The 19,709-nt window shown below is 38.7% G+C and overlaps 1 protein-coding gene across 1 annotated transcript; it reads right to left on the bottom strand.

The window, feature by feature from the left end:
- Nucleotides 1-411: 411 nt before the first annotated feature.
- LOC103723993 (uncharacterized) lies at nt 412-16,919 on the bottom strand. The gene is made up of 13 exons (XM_008815108.6): nt 16,395-16,919; nt 14,087-15,275; nt 13,451-13,669; nt 13,096-13,322; nt 11,160-11,234; nt 9,863-9,934; nt 8,916-9,014; nt 8,713-8,784; nt 8,523-8,637; nt 7,966-8,034; nt 2,635-2,968; nt 1,437-1,554; nt 412-1,327 (listed from the first exon to the last, which is right to left on the bottom strand). The coding sequence occupies exons 1-13, from the start codon at nt 16,542-16,544 to the stop codon at nt 704-706; spliced, it is 3,363 nt and encodes a 1,120-aa protein (XP_008813330.4). The 5' UTR covers nt 16,545-16,919; the 3' UTR covers nt 412-703.
- Nucleotides 16,920-19,709: the final 2,790 nt, after the last annotated feature.

The raw sequence follows: 19,709 nt of genomic DNA, 5'->3' as shown, positions 1-19,709 counted from the left end.
CCTTTTTTTTTTTTCGGATGCCCACCCCATATGATTTTTGTTCAACATACCCCCAACATCCCAAGTTTCAAATTCCCGAGAAATTATTGTACAGATAACTTTCATGGGAAAAAGTGTCAGAAGAATACAAATTGCTTCCACCCCTGGTACAAACCAAGACCCACAGCAACAGCATAGACCTATAAAAGGATTAAAACTTCCATATAACCCATTGAACTGTAGATATAATGACGCTATGGTGATGTACGGTGTAAAGTCTAAATGATGTTTTCTTCAAGAAGACAATCTTCTCTGTCGCAGAAAAAGAAACGTGGTTCATCTTACATAACCTTCAAAATCACCTTTCAGAGCCTACAGGCAGATTACAAGAATCCAACGCCATATATAAAATATGGGCAGAATACCTTAACATGTTCTGTTTCAAATGCTTAAATGACAAATAATAAGGAATACATGCTATAAAGAATGTTCATCAGGCCACATCAAATATGTAAGCAGAAGAAATGAAAAATTTTCTACTCTCACCCTCGACAAACAGAAATTTGAAGGGAAAAAAATATTGATAACTAAGAACACAGTTGTTTTCCAAACATACAAACAATCTTCACAGGTTTTGAGCACACAAAATCGGAGATCTCATTCCTGATTGGATAATCCAGCATTACGGCACACATAAGAAGCTTTCTCAGCAGTGCAATACTGACTAAAATGCACTCCAATTATCAGTTCCAGTTCTTGGGCTATGACTTCCTGAAGACTTGAATGGTCCAGAGCCGAAGGGATCAGCATCATCCAGAGAGAAACCCCGACTGTCAGTTCCAGTTCTTGGGCTATGACTTCCTGAAGACTTGAATGGTCCAGAGCCGAAGGGATCGGCACCATCGAGAGAGAAACCCCGACTGTAGTCCATAGTGCTTTGAATGGAATCAAACCTTGCATAGGTCTGATGCTGTGGGTAGTCAGTCGTGCTACGTATGGAATCAAACCTTGCAGGTGTCTGATACTGTGGAACACCACTATCATGATAGTCTGTGCTACGGATGGAATCAAACCTTGCAAAAGACTGATTCTGTGTAACACCACTTTCTTGCATTCTGAAGGGATCAAAATGAGCAAAACTGTCAAAAGAGTTGTCATCTGGTCCTTCATTAAACCTCGGCGAGAAGCTAGAGCTGAACAGAGGTGTACTTGGAGCTGAATCAAATAATGGGTTTTTATTATCTTTCCCAAACACACTAGCTGCACTTGGAGAGTCTGTCCTTATTGGATATAGACCAAAATCATCAGATCCAAAGTAGTTCTGTCTGTGCTTATCATTATCACTCTCCTGAATGGGTGAGATTGCAAAATCAGACACTAAACAAAGACATCATGTGCACATGCATTGAGATAAAAACTGGCAGAGTATACTTTACTGGAACAATAGATCGATATACCTTAGAATCAAAGTTCCATAACGAATCAGCATCATCACCATGATCAAAAGTTGGACTCCAAGAGTGCTCATCGACAAATTTGTCCCCAGACACAGAGGATTCAGCAAGACCAGGATTACTGCAGTACAAAGTAGAAAGTAAGATTCTCTAGATCAAGCCTTCATATGAAATCACAAGAATTGTAAAGGATGAAAATAGGAAAAAAGTGTGCATGATTGCCTTTCAAAATATGACACTCGCAGTACTATTTACTGCCCAATAGATATACAGGTTTAAGGCACATTTTCAGTCCTATATTACGTCATACTGCACATCACAGCAGTTGAAGACAAAAAAAAAGGCGTAAAAACACTATAAAAATTGAAAAAGGCATCAGGATTCGCACATATGTGCAAACATAACAGGTCAGCATGGGCCTTCATGAGATGGTTACAAGCAACACAGGCTAATGACAAGTTTGTAATGCACCTAAAAGCGGTTGCATGGTGAACTACTCCAACTAGCATTATTCCTACTGCAAAACCACAAACATGAGTAATAAACTGTGATTAATCCAGCATATACAGAATAGTTCTCTAAAATTCCACAAAAAAAAATGATGATAGTTACAAAATCAAATTTACTAAATGATAGACTAGTGATTTAACATCTAAAATAATTTAGTTCCTATCATTCTCTATGTACTGAAAACCATTTTGACTGGTTGCTTCTGTCTCTCCACAAAACACACATTCGTTTTATTTTGAGTTTGGAATATAAGAATTAATTTTATGAAAGAAGCATCTTTGTCCGTGCCTTCGTGGCTTCTTTTTTTCCCTTATTAGAATGTTTACTTGTTACCAGGGCAACCAACAGGATGGCTTTGAGCCTGGCCTCGAGTAACTCAATAGAGAGTCCAGGCCCAGCCCGAGCCTGATTTCAAAAAACAGAAACTAACCACAAGGAACCCTGGTTCAAATTCCCAGCTCAAGCCCATCGCATTTTCAAACCTGACAGGACTTCCTAACCTACCGGAGAGGCAGAATAGAAGGAGAAGAGAGTAAGCAGCTTGTAAAATTCCTGAGCAATTGATATAGAAATATCTAGACCCAAAGAAATATAGGGGCTAATATAGGTTCCATGCCTACCTTATGTTGGTAACTCAGCCTGGTAGAAGAATTAACACATCTAAAAGGAAGAGGTGGGGAATTAAAAAAACCTGTTACTTTCTCTAGCACGGGGTGAGATATCGTGAACTCTAGACTGTGTCAAATGATTTTCTTCGGACAGATTGTCAAAAGCATTTCTTCCAGGACTGCCAGGGGGGCTTTTAGCTGATCCATCTTCACTATGGGCATAGGTGGATTCACTCTCAGCCATCCTCTCAGTTGGGGTAGAAGGCTTCTCAATTTTGTTATCAACATCAGATGATGATGCAACCGCAGGCGCCTCAACCTTGGAGGTTTTATCGTTCTGGGATGTTGGAGGCATGGGTTTCGCAGGTGCAACAACATTTTCCACTTCAACAGTAAGCTCCTTTATAATTGTAAACCCTGAAAGGAAAAAAGGATTATCATATGATTTACAAATAGCAACTAACAGTTATCAATTAAAGAAATGATAAGTGCTCATTACACAATGTTATGAGTTACACATGGTTTAAAAACAAATGGAATAGGATCAACATGGATTTAAGCATTGAACAATAAAAGAAAAATAACTAGCCAGCAAATAGATATCTCCAAGGAAAAGGTAAAGTTGCATGATCTTTCAGCCACAGGTGATCTAATAAAGCTTGGATAAAGTAAGTACAAAATTCTCCTGACAGGGGATACCACCCTTGATAGGAAAGAGTGGTTTTTCAAGATTTTCAAAAAATCGCTAGTGAAAAGATGATGTTATTTTCCTTCTATCGAGAAGAGTATTGCCACTGATCCCCGATCCACTCACCGCTTAGTTCCCCAGCCTACGTGGCAGTCGGATTGGTTCAATGCATGAGGGGCAGGTGGGTGTCATGTGGGGGGTGGGCCAATCACCGGGTGTCATGTGGGGGGTGGGCCAATCACCGGGTGCAGAATAGGGTGGCACCAGATAGCATTTTTTCATCAAAAAAAGGCAACAAACTAAAATCTTGACTAGATAAATATTTAGAGAAGCAAATGCTAAATGCATCACCTGGTAAAATAACATGTCAGTTTATGGAAACTCTATGTGTTATATATACACCATAAACATCCCATAAATCAATAGAATGTAACAATAATGCGAAAGCGGCAGTTGATTTTCATACATCAGCAATTAAAAGCAGAAAATTAAATCAACCTTAGATAAGTCAAAAATGAAAAATTTACCACCACAAAAAGGTTAAGCAATGCAAAGCAGAGAGAAATAACAGGATTTAAACATCTTTGATACTTCCAGCACTTGGAAAACCTCTGATGCCTGGCAAAGGGTCCCCCATGTTGGTTATCGATGTATTATTCTTAGACAAAGACACCTCCAAAACAGAATAAATTTGAATCCTTCAGTTTGCTCACTATATTGAGATTTATAAACTTCTTTGTAGGCTGCAAATTTATCATCGCGATAAAACTGAATAGCAAGGTGACAGGCCAAAGAATGGACTAAGGAAAAGAAATGAAACAGAGGAAAAGCTAATAGAAGGCTTTAGAGACAATAAACCAATTAAAAACAACCAGGATTGCTTATATAATAAATGCAAGGTCTTATATGTAATAGCTTAGAATATATTCAGCATCAGCACTGTATTAGTCTTCTTTCTAAATCAAAGGGAAGTCACAGATTTTTCCCTCTCACATTTTACTCGACATTTTTCTCTTCTCATTCCTCTCTATCCCTAGAATTTACATGGTATCAAAGCTCAGGTTGCTTAACATCAAGATTCATAAGTTGAAATCCCCTTATTAACCAAGTTGTCTCGTATTGTGTCTTGACTGTTTATCCTTCCCTAGGCAAGAGAGAAGGTGTTAAGCCTAATATATATTGATGACCCATTCCCTAACAGCTTAAAATTTTGAGACCAAGTGGCTGGTTAACATGGCAATTGAGCCAGATTTTGATCCTAGGACTTGTGAGTTATGTACCCACCAGCTTTAATCAAAATTTTAATCAATCTAACCTTTTAAAAAAAGTGTTGTATTTTCTTAAAGAGAGAGAATTGTCAGGTACAAAACAAGTGCACTCCCTTGGATCTTAATATTAAGTTGGTAGTTGATCAACAAATCAAGGGGAGATATTTTCTGATGCTAGTAGATATGGTGGTTGGTTGGCAAACTGAATTATCTTACAATTAATAGGCCATATATATTCTTTGTTGAATTGTGATTAGTCAATCCATGGAAACTCCTTGTGTACCTCACTAGGATGTTCTGATTCCTATTGTAAAATATTTCAAAGGAGCTCCAGGTTCAGGGTTACTAATATAGGTCCCACAGCCATCTACATGTTTAAGGATATGCATATGCTTGTGGTGCTGTTTATCCATCAAATAGGTCAACTAGAGGATATTGTACTTTCTTGGGGGGAAATCTTGTCACATGGAGTAAGAAGCAAACTGTGGATGCTCATTTGAGTGTTGAGTCGAAAAACAAGGCCATGGACACACTATTTGTGAATTATTATAGTTAGGATATCTTCTTCAACAGACTGGCCTTGTTAAATCTTTAAATCCCTTCTTGACAATCAAGCTGCAAGGTGATGTTGCCTGCGATCCCATCCTTTCTGAGCATACCAAGCATACTGAAGCTGACTGCCCCTTTGTTTGAGAAGAAGTAACATGTGGCCTAATCTCCGCCTCTTGTGTATGATCTGAATACCAAATGGCTGATTTGTTTACCGAGTCCTTACATCAAAATTGGATTCAGCTGATTTGTTCCAAGTTCCTAATTGGTTTAAATGATTATATTTGCTAGCTTGAGGAACACTAAATGTATCAGCTTAGAATATAACCAAACAACAGGCCTATATTAGTCTTTCATCTTTCCAAGAGATCTATTGTCATCATTATATATGTGAGGTAAAATTACAGATTTTCGCTCTCATGTTTTCTCCTACATCTTTCTATTCTCTCTTCTCTCCAACCCGAGACTTTACATAAGAAATCTCAATTAGTAACCAAAAGACAAGAGAACATGTTGGGATCAGTAGGCACATAGACAAATACATGCAAATGTGTATGAGTTATCCTTTGCCAGGCAATAGCACAATAATAGGGGAAACACTTGGGAAAGGATAACTACATTAAGTTGCTCAGTTTCCAGCAAATCCTAGAAGAGATACAACAGTATCCCCATTGTTTGTTCATGTAGCAGAATAGATCCAAGCTTGACATCCCTAAATCAAATGTGAACAATGTACAAGCAAATACATCTGCAACTAGAAAATTATGGCATTACATTGCAAAATATTAAATTGAAAAGATATTATCATAATTCAGTCAGATGTTAGTTTGAAGTTCAGTTGGCTAACCTTATAGAAAATCATTGCGGATTCTAATTAGCATTTACATACTTGCCTCTTGTGCTAAGATTTTAGTTGACATCACAATAGACTAGGTTCATTAATTTAATATAACTAACAAATGATGGTCTCATCCTGTGATACCTACACTCTTTGGTTTGGCCCGAAATGCCCATGTCAGCATGACGTAAAACATATACATGTTTGGGTTACTGGTCCGACCAGTGCCAATTGTCCCAACCTGAACTGCCCAGTTCAGGGCGTACCAACCCATTTTGACTAGAAACCGGATCAAGACGCAGGTTTTGTTCGAATCATGCCACGAACTGGCCTAAACCGACATGAACCAAGAAGAACCGCCCGATTCTACTCGGTTCAGGGTGGTTCACCCTAGCCCGACCCTTAGCCACCCCGGCATCACCTCCAACAACAACCACAAGTACGTGCTTCGACCTTTCACTCTCTCTTTCCTCTCTCCCAAAGACAACCCTAGCGATTTTGTCCTCTCTCTCTCTCTCTCTCTCTCTCTCTCTCTCTCTCTCTCTCTCTCTCTCTCTCTTCTCCTTCCTCTCCTTCTCCCTCTCCCTCCCTCTGGTTCCAATAAGCCACAGGTCAGAAAGGTATGTATGGGTACGATCAAATCAGGTGCTAGACGGTACGACCTCCAATACCATTTTGGCAAACCATGGGTCTGACACATCAATTTAGTGGTCATTATTCTAGTATACTTGACACATTACTCCAACAATAGAGGCATAGTGCAGATCAAGAAGAAGTATAATTGACAAAGAGGTGTAGTGCAGATCAACAAGTATAATTAACATATAGTACAAATCAAGAAGAGTAGTGCAGATCATTCAAATACTTGCCACTTGTGCTAAAATTTTAGCTGACATCACAATAGTCTGGGTTCATTATTCTAGCAGAACTGACATATTATGGTCCAATACATCAGTTTAGCGGTCATTATTCTAGCATGATAGGAGGAGGAATGGAGGGAAGATCTAGGGCAAAGGTCACCAGAAAGCAAGAGAGATGGGGCTAGCATTGGGGGGGAAAAAAAAGAGAAATCTGGGCGAGTTTTATGAGGGATTAAGGTCGTAAGAAAGCAAGAGAGATGGAGCTAGCATTGGGAAAAAGAAACAGAGAAATCTGGACGAGTTTTATTAGGGATTGGCACATGCACTGCAAGTGCACTTCTAAAGGGCAAAATCAATCCTTTGTCCGAGAGAGAGAGAGAGAGAGAGAGAGAGAGAGAGAGAGAGCAACCTACCTGGTAGGAGCAGGTGCTAGAGGTGTGCTGGTTCTCATGGATGTCACAGGCATGGTCGGAAGGCAAATGGAGGACAGATCTACGCCAGAGGTCACGAAAGAGAAAGATGAGGCTGGCAACAATGAAAAAGAGAAAGCTGACAGGGTTTTATTAGGGATAAGCACATGCACTGCAAGTGCACTGTTAAAGAGAAAAAAATTAATCCTTGATCCTTGAATGAATTGGTATTAAAATTGAACCCCTATTGACTAAGCATTTCTCTTTGTATTCATTTTAATCCCTGTCTGTGCAACAGTGTTCAGAATTATAATCAAAAAGCTTGATTTTGTACAGAAAGAAAGCTTAAATGTACAAAGATTAAATGTTAGAAGCTAACTGTAGAAGGGTAAATTGTAAATTGACAAAAAAAAGATGTCCAACATAGCCATACCCAACATTTGGATCCTTTTAAGCCAGTATCCTATCCCATAATTTGAGGACAAGAGTCACAAGACAAGCCCAAATCCTAGACAACAGCCCATACCCAACAACCATAGCCGAACCCATGCAACATAGATCCCATCCTTGAAAGTTGCAAGTAGTTTCCAGACATCTTAAAAAATGGGGCAAAAGGTTAAATCTCATTATACATGAGTTGGAAAAAAACAATTTCTTTCAGAATCTGTTACTATATGAACTATAGTTTCAAAGCTTTGTAACTTGTTCAGGTCTTATGGAAGTTAAAAAAAAAAACTATTATGTTTGTAAGCAACCATCCATTAAAATTTTAGCCTAAATATAAAGTGTCCAGAAGCATACCATCATCTTCAAATTTGTCCCAATCTTTGTCCCAATCAGCAGCCCCTTCTTGAATGCCAGGTTGCCAACCTTAATGAAAAAAGAAAAGGAAAATAAATAAAACAAACCAAGTAAGTTACAAATATGGCTACAAAGCAGGAACATTTGATGAGATATTAGTAAGATGCATCAAAATGTAAAAAATAAATGATCAAAACAAGCCAAAACAGGCCATACATAGAATACATGTTGATATTTTACGTAATAACTGCTTTTGCAAAATCATAATTTAATGTAATTATCATAGGTGCCAAACCTCCACCTCTTATTCATGAGAAAGGTATTGTAGAACCATATTATTGTAATAAAACAAAGTCCAAATCATACAACAAAGAATCACTTGTGAAGTGAGAATGAAAAGCTACCGACATTGCATAATTACAGCATATTAATTAGGAGGGTCATATGTGAAACACAAAGGCCCTTCACTTATCCAATATATTTTACTCAACAATATATCAAATACTAACAGAACCAATAAGAGAAAAAAAAAATGGATATCCTAAAATTGTAGTTACCAAAAGGAAGCTCAACCAGTGACGTTGGTTTGGCACGTAATCCAAATCGTTTGGATTGTTCATTCAAAGCTTTCACAAGCTGCTCAAGATCAGATTGTACCTGATCAGCTCGAACCTGGAGAAGCAATATACAAGTTGAGTTAAATTTCTGAATTATAGGAACAACAAAAACAGCACAACAATGTTATACCTGAAGCACACCATCAGCACTTCCGCCCTGTTCCATTTTGATGATTGCATTATACAATTCCAGTTTCCTTTCCTATAAACGAAACAAGAGATACTCAAACAAAGAGACCACAAGAAAATGCTCCAGAAAGCACAGTACAAAATTTAAGAATTCAAATAGATTGCTTCAACAAGAGCTTTTCTATGTAAATACAATAAACATACCTGAATATCACGAAAGGTAGCCTCCTCAATCGTAAGTTTTGATGCCACATCTCCAACTTGTTTGCACTTTTCTTCATATTTCTTTGTCAAAGATTCAAACTGAAAGAGTTCATGTGGCAGTTTTTTTTGATTAGGGTAGAGAGAAAAAAGATATGTACAGCTACTGCTGTAAATCATATGTAAACGTATAAAATGTAATTTTGCATCCATAACACCATTAAACAACAAAAGACATTTGACAAATAACATGACACTACTAAATGGCAGTAACCATCAGTACAAAGAAAACAGCACAAGGTTTACAAAGAATAATTCATCTAGTAAGCAGCACATCAATCATTCTCAATGCCGATGTCTTCAAACTAGTCATGCCATATCATAAGGTTGATATACTGATAAAAGTATGTCAGATCTGCACCAAAGTACATTTCAAGAGGTAACAAGCCCAAAATGTACTGAAACATGGAAAACAATCCTAAAATTCTCTCACAAAGTCGGGCATTGATGATCATTCTTGGGTTTCCAAAAGAAAACTGAATCAGAGTACTGAAACCCCGTCGTCTTAAACTTTTAATATCATAAAAAGAATAAGCATAAAAGCTCTGAGTCTAGATATTCTTGCCTAAACTAAAGATAAAGATACTCCTTTTGTTTGATAGAGCTTATGGAAAAACTTTCCTAGTACTGCAAAACATAACAAAAAAATTGAAAGGTTATATTTTGAATCCACTTGATCAATGCAATACACAATGAACCATAAGCATTGACGACATCATTCTGCTTCCAAAGCAACTGCACTTATCTCTTCTCTATATAGAACTTAAAGCAAATGGACAACAGTAAAAGCACTAAAAAGAACAGCAACAAAGAGCACATTGAACCACAATTTTCAAAAACATCATACAAAGAGCAGAAGTAGTTTCATATCAAAATTGAGAGCATGGTACCTCGCGTTTATCAGAAGAAGCCCTTTCAGTGACCTCATTTAGCCTGCTGTCACACCTACTTTTGTAAAGAACCTAAGACACAAAACAATTAAGTATTATTATTAGACAAAGAAAATGTAAAATTAGAAGGAATCTTACACTAACAACCTACTGTAAAGCACTCAGATAATTTAGACACATTCTCATTAAATATTTAGTTAATCATGAACTTCTAATGGTATACCTAGGCATGGCATCTGTTAATGCAACCTGACCCAGGGTGTGTACACAAATATGCACATATAGCTACAGCACACTACCAGAAAAATAGTAGCTGATGATTAATATTATCATCTAGCCTACACCACAAAAGCACCAAAATTTAGCAACAGCTTTTCTATATTTCAAGCGCAAAACATGCCCGTGCAATCCAACTATTTCCAAAGAGTTCCAAGTGTTTACATGCCCATACTACTCATAATTGCTATCTTGACATATTTGACCATCATAAACTTGCCTATTTTAGTCACCTTAGGTCTATGCTCATGTTAACAATATAAACTTGCACTGTTAGGAAAGCTATTGAATTAACTGTTAGCATGTCATGATAAAAATGAAAATATTAATCGAAACGATCCTCAAATGTTTTTACTTCCTATCATTTCTTGGACCATGTTTTCCCACTCCAGCACTCGAATTTAATCCCACTTCATGCAAATGGATGTCCTAAAATTTCAAAATATGAAGTATGGTACAAACACTTCTTTGGAGTCTACATTGACAAATAATGATTCATCAATCACAGACAAACACTCTACAAAATACCTATATTAATCATCCCAATTTTAACTAACAATAAGGTGGGTAATCTGAAAATCACATTCAATGCAACACTGATCGATGAGTTTAGACAAGGGATAAGATCGTAAGGTATCAGCATCATAAAGTATGTGTATAATTTTATGGTATTCCATATCTTTCCAGACATTATCCGAAAATACTAACAAAGAGAAGATGGAAGCAAATATAAAAAATGCCTACTATGTTGAAATAGAACCATTAAAATACAAACCATTATGGTTAGATTGCCTAAAAAGTTAGCATACAAACTATTATCTGAAATACTAACAAACAGAAGATGGAAGCAAATATGAAAATTGCCTACTATGTTCATACAGAACCATTACAGTCAGATTGCCAAAAAAACTAGCACATAAACTACAAATGGATAAATGAAATGGCTATATGAGTTCATCTAATGAAAAGATGTCAAAAAGAGTCATTCATCTTATTAAACCATTAACAAGAAGACACTTACAAGTTCCTGCATCTTGGCACGGTAAAAATCAATCTTTTCTTTCGAATCTAGTATCTCCTTTTCCAATTCTTGAACCTTTCATCCAAACAAGGAAGCGTATATCAAGTTCCATGGACAAGCATCCAGTGCAAATAGTAAACTCGGCAAAGACAAGGGCAGTAACAGAGCACATGATCATATGAAGAACTCTATTAAGTACAAATAAGTGGTTGGTTGCAACTGGGAATCACAATATATAAATCACAAACAACAATTGAACTTTAAATGGCCTCAAGCATTGGATATTTCTGATCAGAAATTTATTTAAAAACTAGAGGTATAAAATTCAGCAGCTTCATGATTTCCACCATAAAATTCTATCTAATTTAGTTTAATATCCATGAACTTACAACAAACTATATAAAGCAATTAATTAATTACCTGGAAGATGGTTTGTCGATTAGAAGAAGAGAATTTATGAGTGAGGAAGCGCTGGTAGGATAGTGGTTGTTGAGGCTAGGATCACGATTACGGTGAATGGATCCTATAGGAATCACAGGGGAAAGGGCGGCGTGCATTGGTGGGTCCTATAGGATAGTGTTTCAAATAGTTGGGAGAAATTTAGGCAAAGGGCAGAGTGAAAGATTAAGAAGAGTTTGGTGCTGTGACCTGAGAACATCAAGACTTGGGCTTCCTAAAGTTTTTAACAGTTCCATTACCAGGGTGCAGCATGATCGATTCTAAAGAGACAAGAAATGTAGTGTTAAGGTGCCTCAATTTCGATCATATCTTAGGAATAAAAAAAAATAAAGAAAATTGGAGCAATAAATGCATCACAGTCACCAACTTTATCCTATGGAGTAAAACAATGTTACAAATGGGAGGAAAATGAAGACTTCTTGGAAGTCCTTCATCTAACTGACAGTGGCCCCTGATGCAGGGTACAAAAATGAGAAACAAGATCAGTTAGAAAATTTAAAACCATTCCTATTTGTAACTTGACCAAAAGTCATCATGTAATACACCCTATAAAATGCTTTGGCTTTCTGGACAAAATGCCTGTGGTTTGACGAGGTTGATATACCCATGATCATATTCTCTATGCAGAGCAGAATTTCTGTGTGGTATGACAAAAGAGTTAAGGATCGTTTATGGATCGATTGTTGAAGGCTTGTCAAAACTTCCATAGTTGTTAGTGGTTAGGCATAATGCCCTGATTGATATAGATAGAAAAAATAACATAGTTTCCTTTTGGCCCTTGCTGTACAATTTCTCTTTGGCATCTACCGGTCCATTTAGGAGGAACAGAACTAGGCATTAGACAATCCGAGAAAAAAAAGGAAAGGGAATACACCTAATCCAACAGAGCTAGAAAAACTTACATTTTTTGCATTAGAAAACAACGTGACATAATTTGCCTTGCTAGGCAAGGTAAAAACCAAAGGTGAATACAACAGGACGCAGCTAGTCACAGATTTACCCCCAACCACCAGAAGCAATAAACCTATGAATCCACAAACAAAAAGGAATATCCAATCTAACAATTTTTAACAAGAAAAATAAAAAACAAAGCCTACCTTAAATTGAATCAATATGGCTCCACAGATAACAAAGGCAAAGAAAATAGCAATGATGTTAGATATAAATTAACAGTTTCACTGCAAAACAAAATTTAAAAATTAAGGGGATAAGGTAGCCAAACAGAAGATATACATGAGAAAGATCAGCTAGGTTTTGAGATTAGAAAATGACACAAGTAGTAAGTGAAGAATGGAACGATCTTCATAGAAATCATAGAAAAAAGCTAGGTCTTGATATCAAACAGTCGCTAAAATCACCAATAAAGGACACGAGATAATGCCATGGTGAAGGAATGGACAAGGAGATATTGTTTATTTCAGGATTTCAGGAGAGCACTTTCAGAACAGACACACACACAAAGGAAGAGAAAAGATACTTTTTTCTCTGAATCTGTAGCCTCCTGAAACTTTGAGTTCAGTGAACTCTGTTCCTCGCTGCTTAGTTGGTCAACAAGATGCTTCTCCAATACTGGGACCCTTGATTTCTGTTCTGCTGGCTGCACTGTGCCATCAGACTGAGAAGGGGTTGGAGTTTGCACAGGTTGCTTCACTGTAGTAGTAGGTATTGCAGGCCGCGATTCAGCAGCCGCTTGTGGTGATAATCCTGATCCAACAGATATTTGAGAACCCACATCACCAAACATAGCAAGTATATGAAAAAAAAGGAACAACACAACTGACACTATAGAAGTTTTTCAAACTATGGACCCATAAATTGTGTCCAAGAAATACCAGGCCTTGGATGCCAGACTGGACCACCATATGTGGTTGAAGGTTGAGCTTTAGTTTGCAACAATGCCTCGTCAAACCTAAGGCTATTTGGAAGCACTGCTGGAAGAGGGCGCCCTTCTCGGTATCTCTCCATTAAATATAAAGCAGTACAAAATTCCCTCAGTGAAAGCATGCCATCATTATCCTGGTCAGATAAATCCCACACCTGCTTTAAGGCCTCTGGAAAATGCAGAAGGAAAACAGCATTACCAAAAGTGCAAACAAAATACAAAACAACAATGACCTTGCACCTTAAGCAATCAATTTTTCAGATCATAATGCAGGAAAAAAATAGACCACGTGCAAGGTGAAAATGTATGCTGCAACCAACACAATAATTAGATAAAGTACTGCAAGATTAAAGATGCAGGATAAAGGGAAAAGGCAACAAAGGAAAGACCAAACAGGAAGTTGAACAAACACTAACATTTACTTTCCCAATTTTATGAACACATGATAACATATCCAAGCAAGTTGAGATCTTTTTTCAATATTTTTAAAAAGAAATAAAAGTTGCAGTTCACATTACTTGACATATTCAATTATCTGGGAAAAACAAATATCAAAATCAACATTTCGAAGTTGAAAGTTAACCACCTCTAGGTAGTTTCCAACTCAGGAACAGATTGCGTGCCTGTTCACCAGTGATTTTCCCATCTCTATCCTTGTCTACCTGCACAAATATTTCACTGTACCTCTGAACACCAGATTGTGAAATTTTTGGCCATGGCAGCTGTGATTGACCAGAAGCAGAACCAGCAACTCCAACTGAAACATTAGAGATGGTTAATGCCGAAGTGCTCTGTATAGTACCTAGCTGGTTTTGCTTGACTGGTGACTGAGTTTGTTGTGACAGACGACCACCAAGAGGAAGTGATGATGTGTTCTGCATTGAATCAAGCTGCCCTGGCTTAATGGAATTTTGAGACCCAGCAACAGTTGTGCCAACACTGGAGGAGCTGGACACACTAGTTGCAGAGAAGGTGGGTAAAGATGTGTCTTGCTTTGGCTGGGGAGTGGCAGAAAATATGTCTCCTCCAAAAGCTGAGTCAGAAGAAAAGCCATTTCCAGATACAGCTAAAGGTTTTGAATCTGCAGCAACTTGTTGGAAAGATGATGAAGAAGATGAGGCTGCATTTTGTGATTTTGGTGGAACTGAAGATGCTGGCACAGATGATGTTTGTGGTCCAGGACTTATTCCAGGAGCTGGTCCCCACTGTGATACCCCAAATCCATCTTGGTTTGCCGAGGGAGTAGCACCTCTTATATTAACTTGAGAAGTTCCTCCTACTGAAGCTCCACTTGTCCTACCACCAAGCCAATCAGTCGATAGATTTGGAGTATTTGAACTTTGAAGACGAGGACCTACCATGCTACCAGCCACAGGAGGTCGTTGACCAACTCCTTGCAGTGGAAGTGAAGGAGCAGAAGATATGGTTTGAGGTGGCCCCATGAAATGGTTGCCTGCAGGAAAGAATTGCTGGTTAATAGCAGCATTTGGACGTGTCTGCTGTCCCCTAATGCCAGGATTTTGAGTTGGGCCTGCAACACCCATCTGAGGGGAAGGTGTAGGGGTGGAGAGAGGGTTCATCTGAGCTGAAGGAGTGGATGGTGGATTTATCTGCGGTGCAGGAATTTTAGCAGCAGCTGGGCCAAATAAGGCAGCCCTGACTAGATCTGGAGTAAGTTCTCGCCCACTCTGTGCCACTGTCACAAGTCTCAGATAATTGTAGAATTCTTGACGCCCGAGGTAACTGGTGCGATTCTGATCAGCATGATTCCATATCTGCAAACGACCAGAAAACAATGATACAGATTTCTTGTGAGTAGTCAATTTATGCATCCAAGGATTGACGCATCCAATAAAAATCCCTATTCCACCCACACAAATACATGGTGATGATTAAAGAGAACCTAGCATTGAATTTCCATCTGAAGCGAGCAAAAGAAAAGAGGCATGTAGAGAGGTAAGTGGAGAAAGAGAGGAGTGGGGACTAGCAGATGAAGGGTATATATTAGAAGAATAGGAGAGTAGAGTAGTCAATATAGTTAAGCAAGTGAAAAGTACATGGTTACAACTAAAGGAGGTTGTCTCCTTTGCTTCGCATTAGATGGAGAGAGGGAAGTCCATAAGCCATAAAACTCTGTCTTTGTTTCCTCTATTATTTAGTAAAAAAGATTCTAACACTAAAAGTTTACATGAAATGAAAGAGAGAGAAGGGCATTAAAAACATGGTTAGCTCTGTTGATTTTTCTTCTTAGTTTTTGAAAACAAAGAATGAGAAATTAAAATATGCCCAAGTAGACACTTGAATGCATGAATTTTTTTTTCTTTTAGTGGAATTGGTCTTATTCTAATTCCCCATAGAGTCATAAGAAAGATGTGATGCATGACCAAAGAAATAAAGTCCTTCAGAAGAGAGGAGAAAAAAGAAATCCACAGCTCCACGTCATGATCCCAGTGCTGCAATTGCACTTGGATCACAAGCTACATAATTGAACTTAAGTAGTCCCCCTGGTAGTGAATACGTTGGCATATCTTGGAATCAAATTTTCTCCGTATACACTTCCTAGTAGTTTCTCGGGCTTGTCATATTGTTTCTGATAGTTCGAATGAAGTTTGACATCCAAGTTTTTCAATGCCAGTATGAAATCCAAACAACTAGCGAAGCCAATCTAGCACACCCAGATTCCTAACTGTTTCATAAGTTCTCCTCGTCAAAATTATACCAATGTGCACTTCCATCAGTCAATAAACCTAGTTAGATCAACGAATTCAACCAAGATTTCACAAAAAATAACTAAGATCAAACAACCCAAGAAAATAATCAAACCATAGAGATTTCAAAACAAATCACCGAACCCAAGATAGTTCCGATCCTCTCTACAATTATAAAAGAGTTACCTGAGCCAGCACGTGTTTGGGCAAATTGGATCCCTGAAAGAACGCCACCGCCTCCGGCCCGCTAATCCTCCCGTCCTTATCCAAATCCGCCCTCCTAAAATACGCATCGAATACCTCCATGTTGGGAGCCTGGCTCGCCGGTGCCGCCATTTCTCCCAACAATCCCCGGATCAGACCAAAATATTAAACCTTAATCGGCTCCGGGACGCCGCTCCGGAAACCCGAGGCGCCGGGACTCGCCGGATACGCGGCGATGACGGCGGAAAGAGATCGAGGGGAGGGTTTAGAGGATCGAAGAAGCGAGAATCGGGATTCCTTCTGCTGGATCGAGGAGGGATTCGAGGGTTCGAGGACGCGAGACTGAGGGATTTGGGGGAGAACCGAGAGATCTCGTTGGGTTTCCCCTCGGTTGTTGTCGTTGCCGCAGGTGGTGTACCTCTCGCTCCGCCGAGGGGAGAGACGAGTGTCGCCACGGAGGAATGGTGGTTGGTTCTATATACACCCCCCCTATTGCTCAGGACACCCCCCAAAAATTAAAAAAAAATTAAATACTCTCTACACCCCCCCCATTTGCTAAGGACACCCCTAAAAAATTAAAAATTCCTAAATTACCCCCACCCTCCCCACCCCCCACCTAAATTGCTCTCTACACCCCCCAAACCCCCCCCCCCACCCCGCTCTTCCCCTCCAAAACACCTCGCCAACGCCCAAAACCCCCCCGTTCCCCCTTCTCCCTCTCGTCGCCGGCATTCTCCCGATCTCCGACCACCTCGCCGGCTTCTCCCGGAACCACCTCGCCGGCTTCTCCCGATTTTTTTTTTTTTCACGGTTCGTGCTCCGTTCGGCATTGGATCGCCGAACAAAAGGCTTCTGTTCGGCTGAACAGTGCCGGACAGAAGCCTTCTGTTCGGCACTGTGCAGCCGAACAGATCTGTTCGGTTGAGGGTTGCCGAACAGAAGGCTTCTGTTCGGCACTGTTCAGCCGAACAGAAGCCTTTTGTTCGGCGATCCAATGCCGAACGGAGCACGAACCGTGAAAAAAAAAAAATCGGGAGAAGCCGGCGAGGTGGTTCCGGGAGAAGCCGGCGAGGTGGTCGGAGATCGGGAGAATGCCGGCGACGAGAGGGAGAAGGGGGAACGGGGGAGGAGGGGTTTAAGGGGGGTTTGAGGGGTGTTTTTTTTTTTTTCTTTTCAAAACGAAACGGAGGAGGAGGAAGGAGGGTGTATGAGAAAATTTCAAGGGCAATATGGTAATTACACTAAAGGTTAGTTTGGGTATTTTATTTTTGGTTTTGGGGGGGGGGGGGGGGGTGTCCTGAGCAATAGGGGGGGGTGTATATAGAACGTCTGGGATTTAGATAATTTTACGACAGAACTGCCATTATATACTTTTTATAATATCCAAATTGCCCTTGGGGCATTTATCGTGGTATCATTGGTTGTTGGTACAGCGGAGAAGGTGAGGGTCCATCTGATCGAGGGTTAACGATGGAGGGGTTGGTCACGGGTGGGAATATTTTAAGATCAGGTGTGCTTTACGCCGCCGGAACAAGGATATGGGGAGTGTGATTATCGGGTCAACCGGATGGACGGTGAGGATACGACGTGATGAGAATGGTGGTGAAGGGACTGTAGTTTGGTGGAACATTACGTCACTGACGGGTGTCCACATGCACTGTCTGGGTTCCGGGCGAAATATGTACTGCCGAAAATATGCTCAATTATTTATTTCTATTATATTTATTTACCTTGGCGTTTACCTCCCCTTTTTTTTTTTCTAAGGATCTTTGTCAAATCTCTCAAAACACAATAGTTCTAATATGCTAGCATTGTATCCTTTTGCCATGAAATGTTTTGACTGTAAGTGAACAGGATACTGATTAAATAAATAAAAATCAATGTTATTTATAGATTGCTCTTGAGATCCTAGAAGTAGCTGTTGTATTTGGAAGGGATAGCCCAAAATGGTGGCCACCTAATAGATCATAAAAGGGTTTCGAATTCCTGGGCTGACAAGCAAATATTTTTTAGAAAAGTAAAAGACAAAATTATGCGTTGTTGATACGGTTGGCATGAAACAACTTGCCATGCAAGCTTATTTGCATATTATTATCATATGTGTATTTGGTTTAGGAATGATAAACATCTATATTTCTCTGTATAATGTTGAGAGAGTTAGGTTTGGATATTGAATAGATTTTATTTTAATAGATTGATATAAAGCCATATATTTTTACTCGATTGGCAAGGGGAGCTATGGATTTGAAAAGCTATTCATATGATTCACCTCTTGCTTTCAAATTTATAAGGAATAGGGTTAAGGGCCAAGCCCTAAATCCTAAAGTCCTAATTGCGCCAAGAGTTAACCAAGATAAAAACAATTTGATGTATGTTAGGTATAAGCTATAAGATTTAGACACCTTATTTTAAATATTGGAGAGATACATCTTTTTTATATGGTGGTGGAAATAAATCACAACTAACTTTCTATTACCCCTAACAAATTCCATAATCATACTAGTTCAATCCTATCAAGTTGATTCACAACTTTGACCGCCATTTTATTATAATAGTTATCGCCATTTTGGAAATCTGTAAACACCACCAAATGCATATGGGATAATTTCCTTATATAACAGCATCAAGCCTTAATCCAACCTAAATCCTAGTTCATTTAGTCTATCTAATCCATTCGATCTAAATTATAGTCTATTAGGCCCAAATCATCATTCATCCAACTAAAACCCTAATCACTCGCCATAAACCAATCCCAACTTTTCTAATCAAAATAACCCAACCTATTGAAATATAGTCAAATTGACCTTCACAAGTGCACCCAATCTTGACCAATCAAATCCGATCATATCTGATCATGCCAGCTCATGCTTTTATATTCTCTATAAAATTTTGCTAAATCCTATCCCAACTAGTCCAACCCTTCTTTTTGATCAATGGCATCGAATGATAAAATAAGCTATATGAAAATATAGGATCAAAATGTACCAAAAAATGATAAAATTCTATGAGCATTTATTTATGCGATATGTATTTTAATAATTTATTCTAATCAAAATCCATATAAAAGATAAAGTAAATGAATAAGGATAGATTCATTGCAAATATTAGTGATTCAAAAGTGTCAATTTTAATTGAATATTTTTTTCATATTAATTTATTAGAATTAGAACTTGTGTGTCCCATATAAATAGAAAAGGAATCGCGAAGGGCTTTCTAAATGTCTCTTTAAAGATATTTCTATTTTTCTTCTTTTGCAAATGGTAACCGATCTAGTATCACGTCCCAACAACATTTACA

Source organism: Phoenix dactylifera, chromosome 16 (genome assembly GCF_051530095.1).
Source record: "Phoenix dactylifera cultivar Ajwa chromosome 16, Ajwa_hap1_PhDact_Kaust_v1.1, whole genome shotgun sequence".
Lineage (NCBI taxonomy): Eukaryota > Viridiplantae > Streptophyta > Magnoliopsida > Arecales > Arecaceae > Phoenix > Phoenix dactylifera.
The sequence above is the reverse complement of the archived record's forward strand: the minus strand, read 5'-3'. Positions and strand labels throughout refer to the sequence as shown.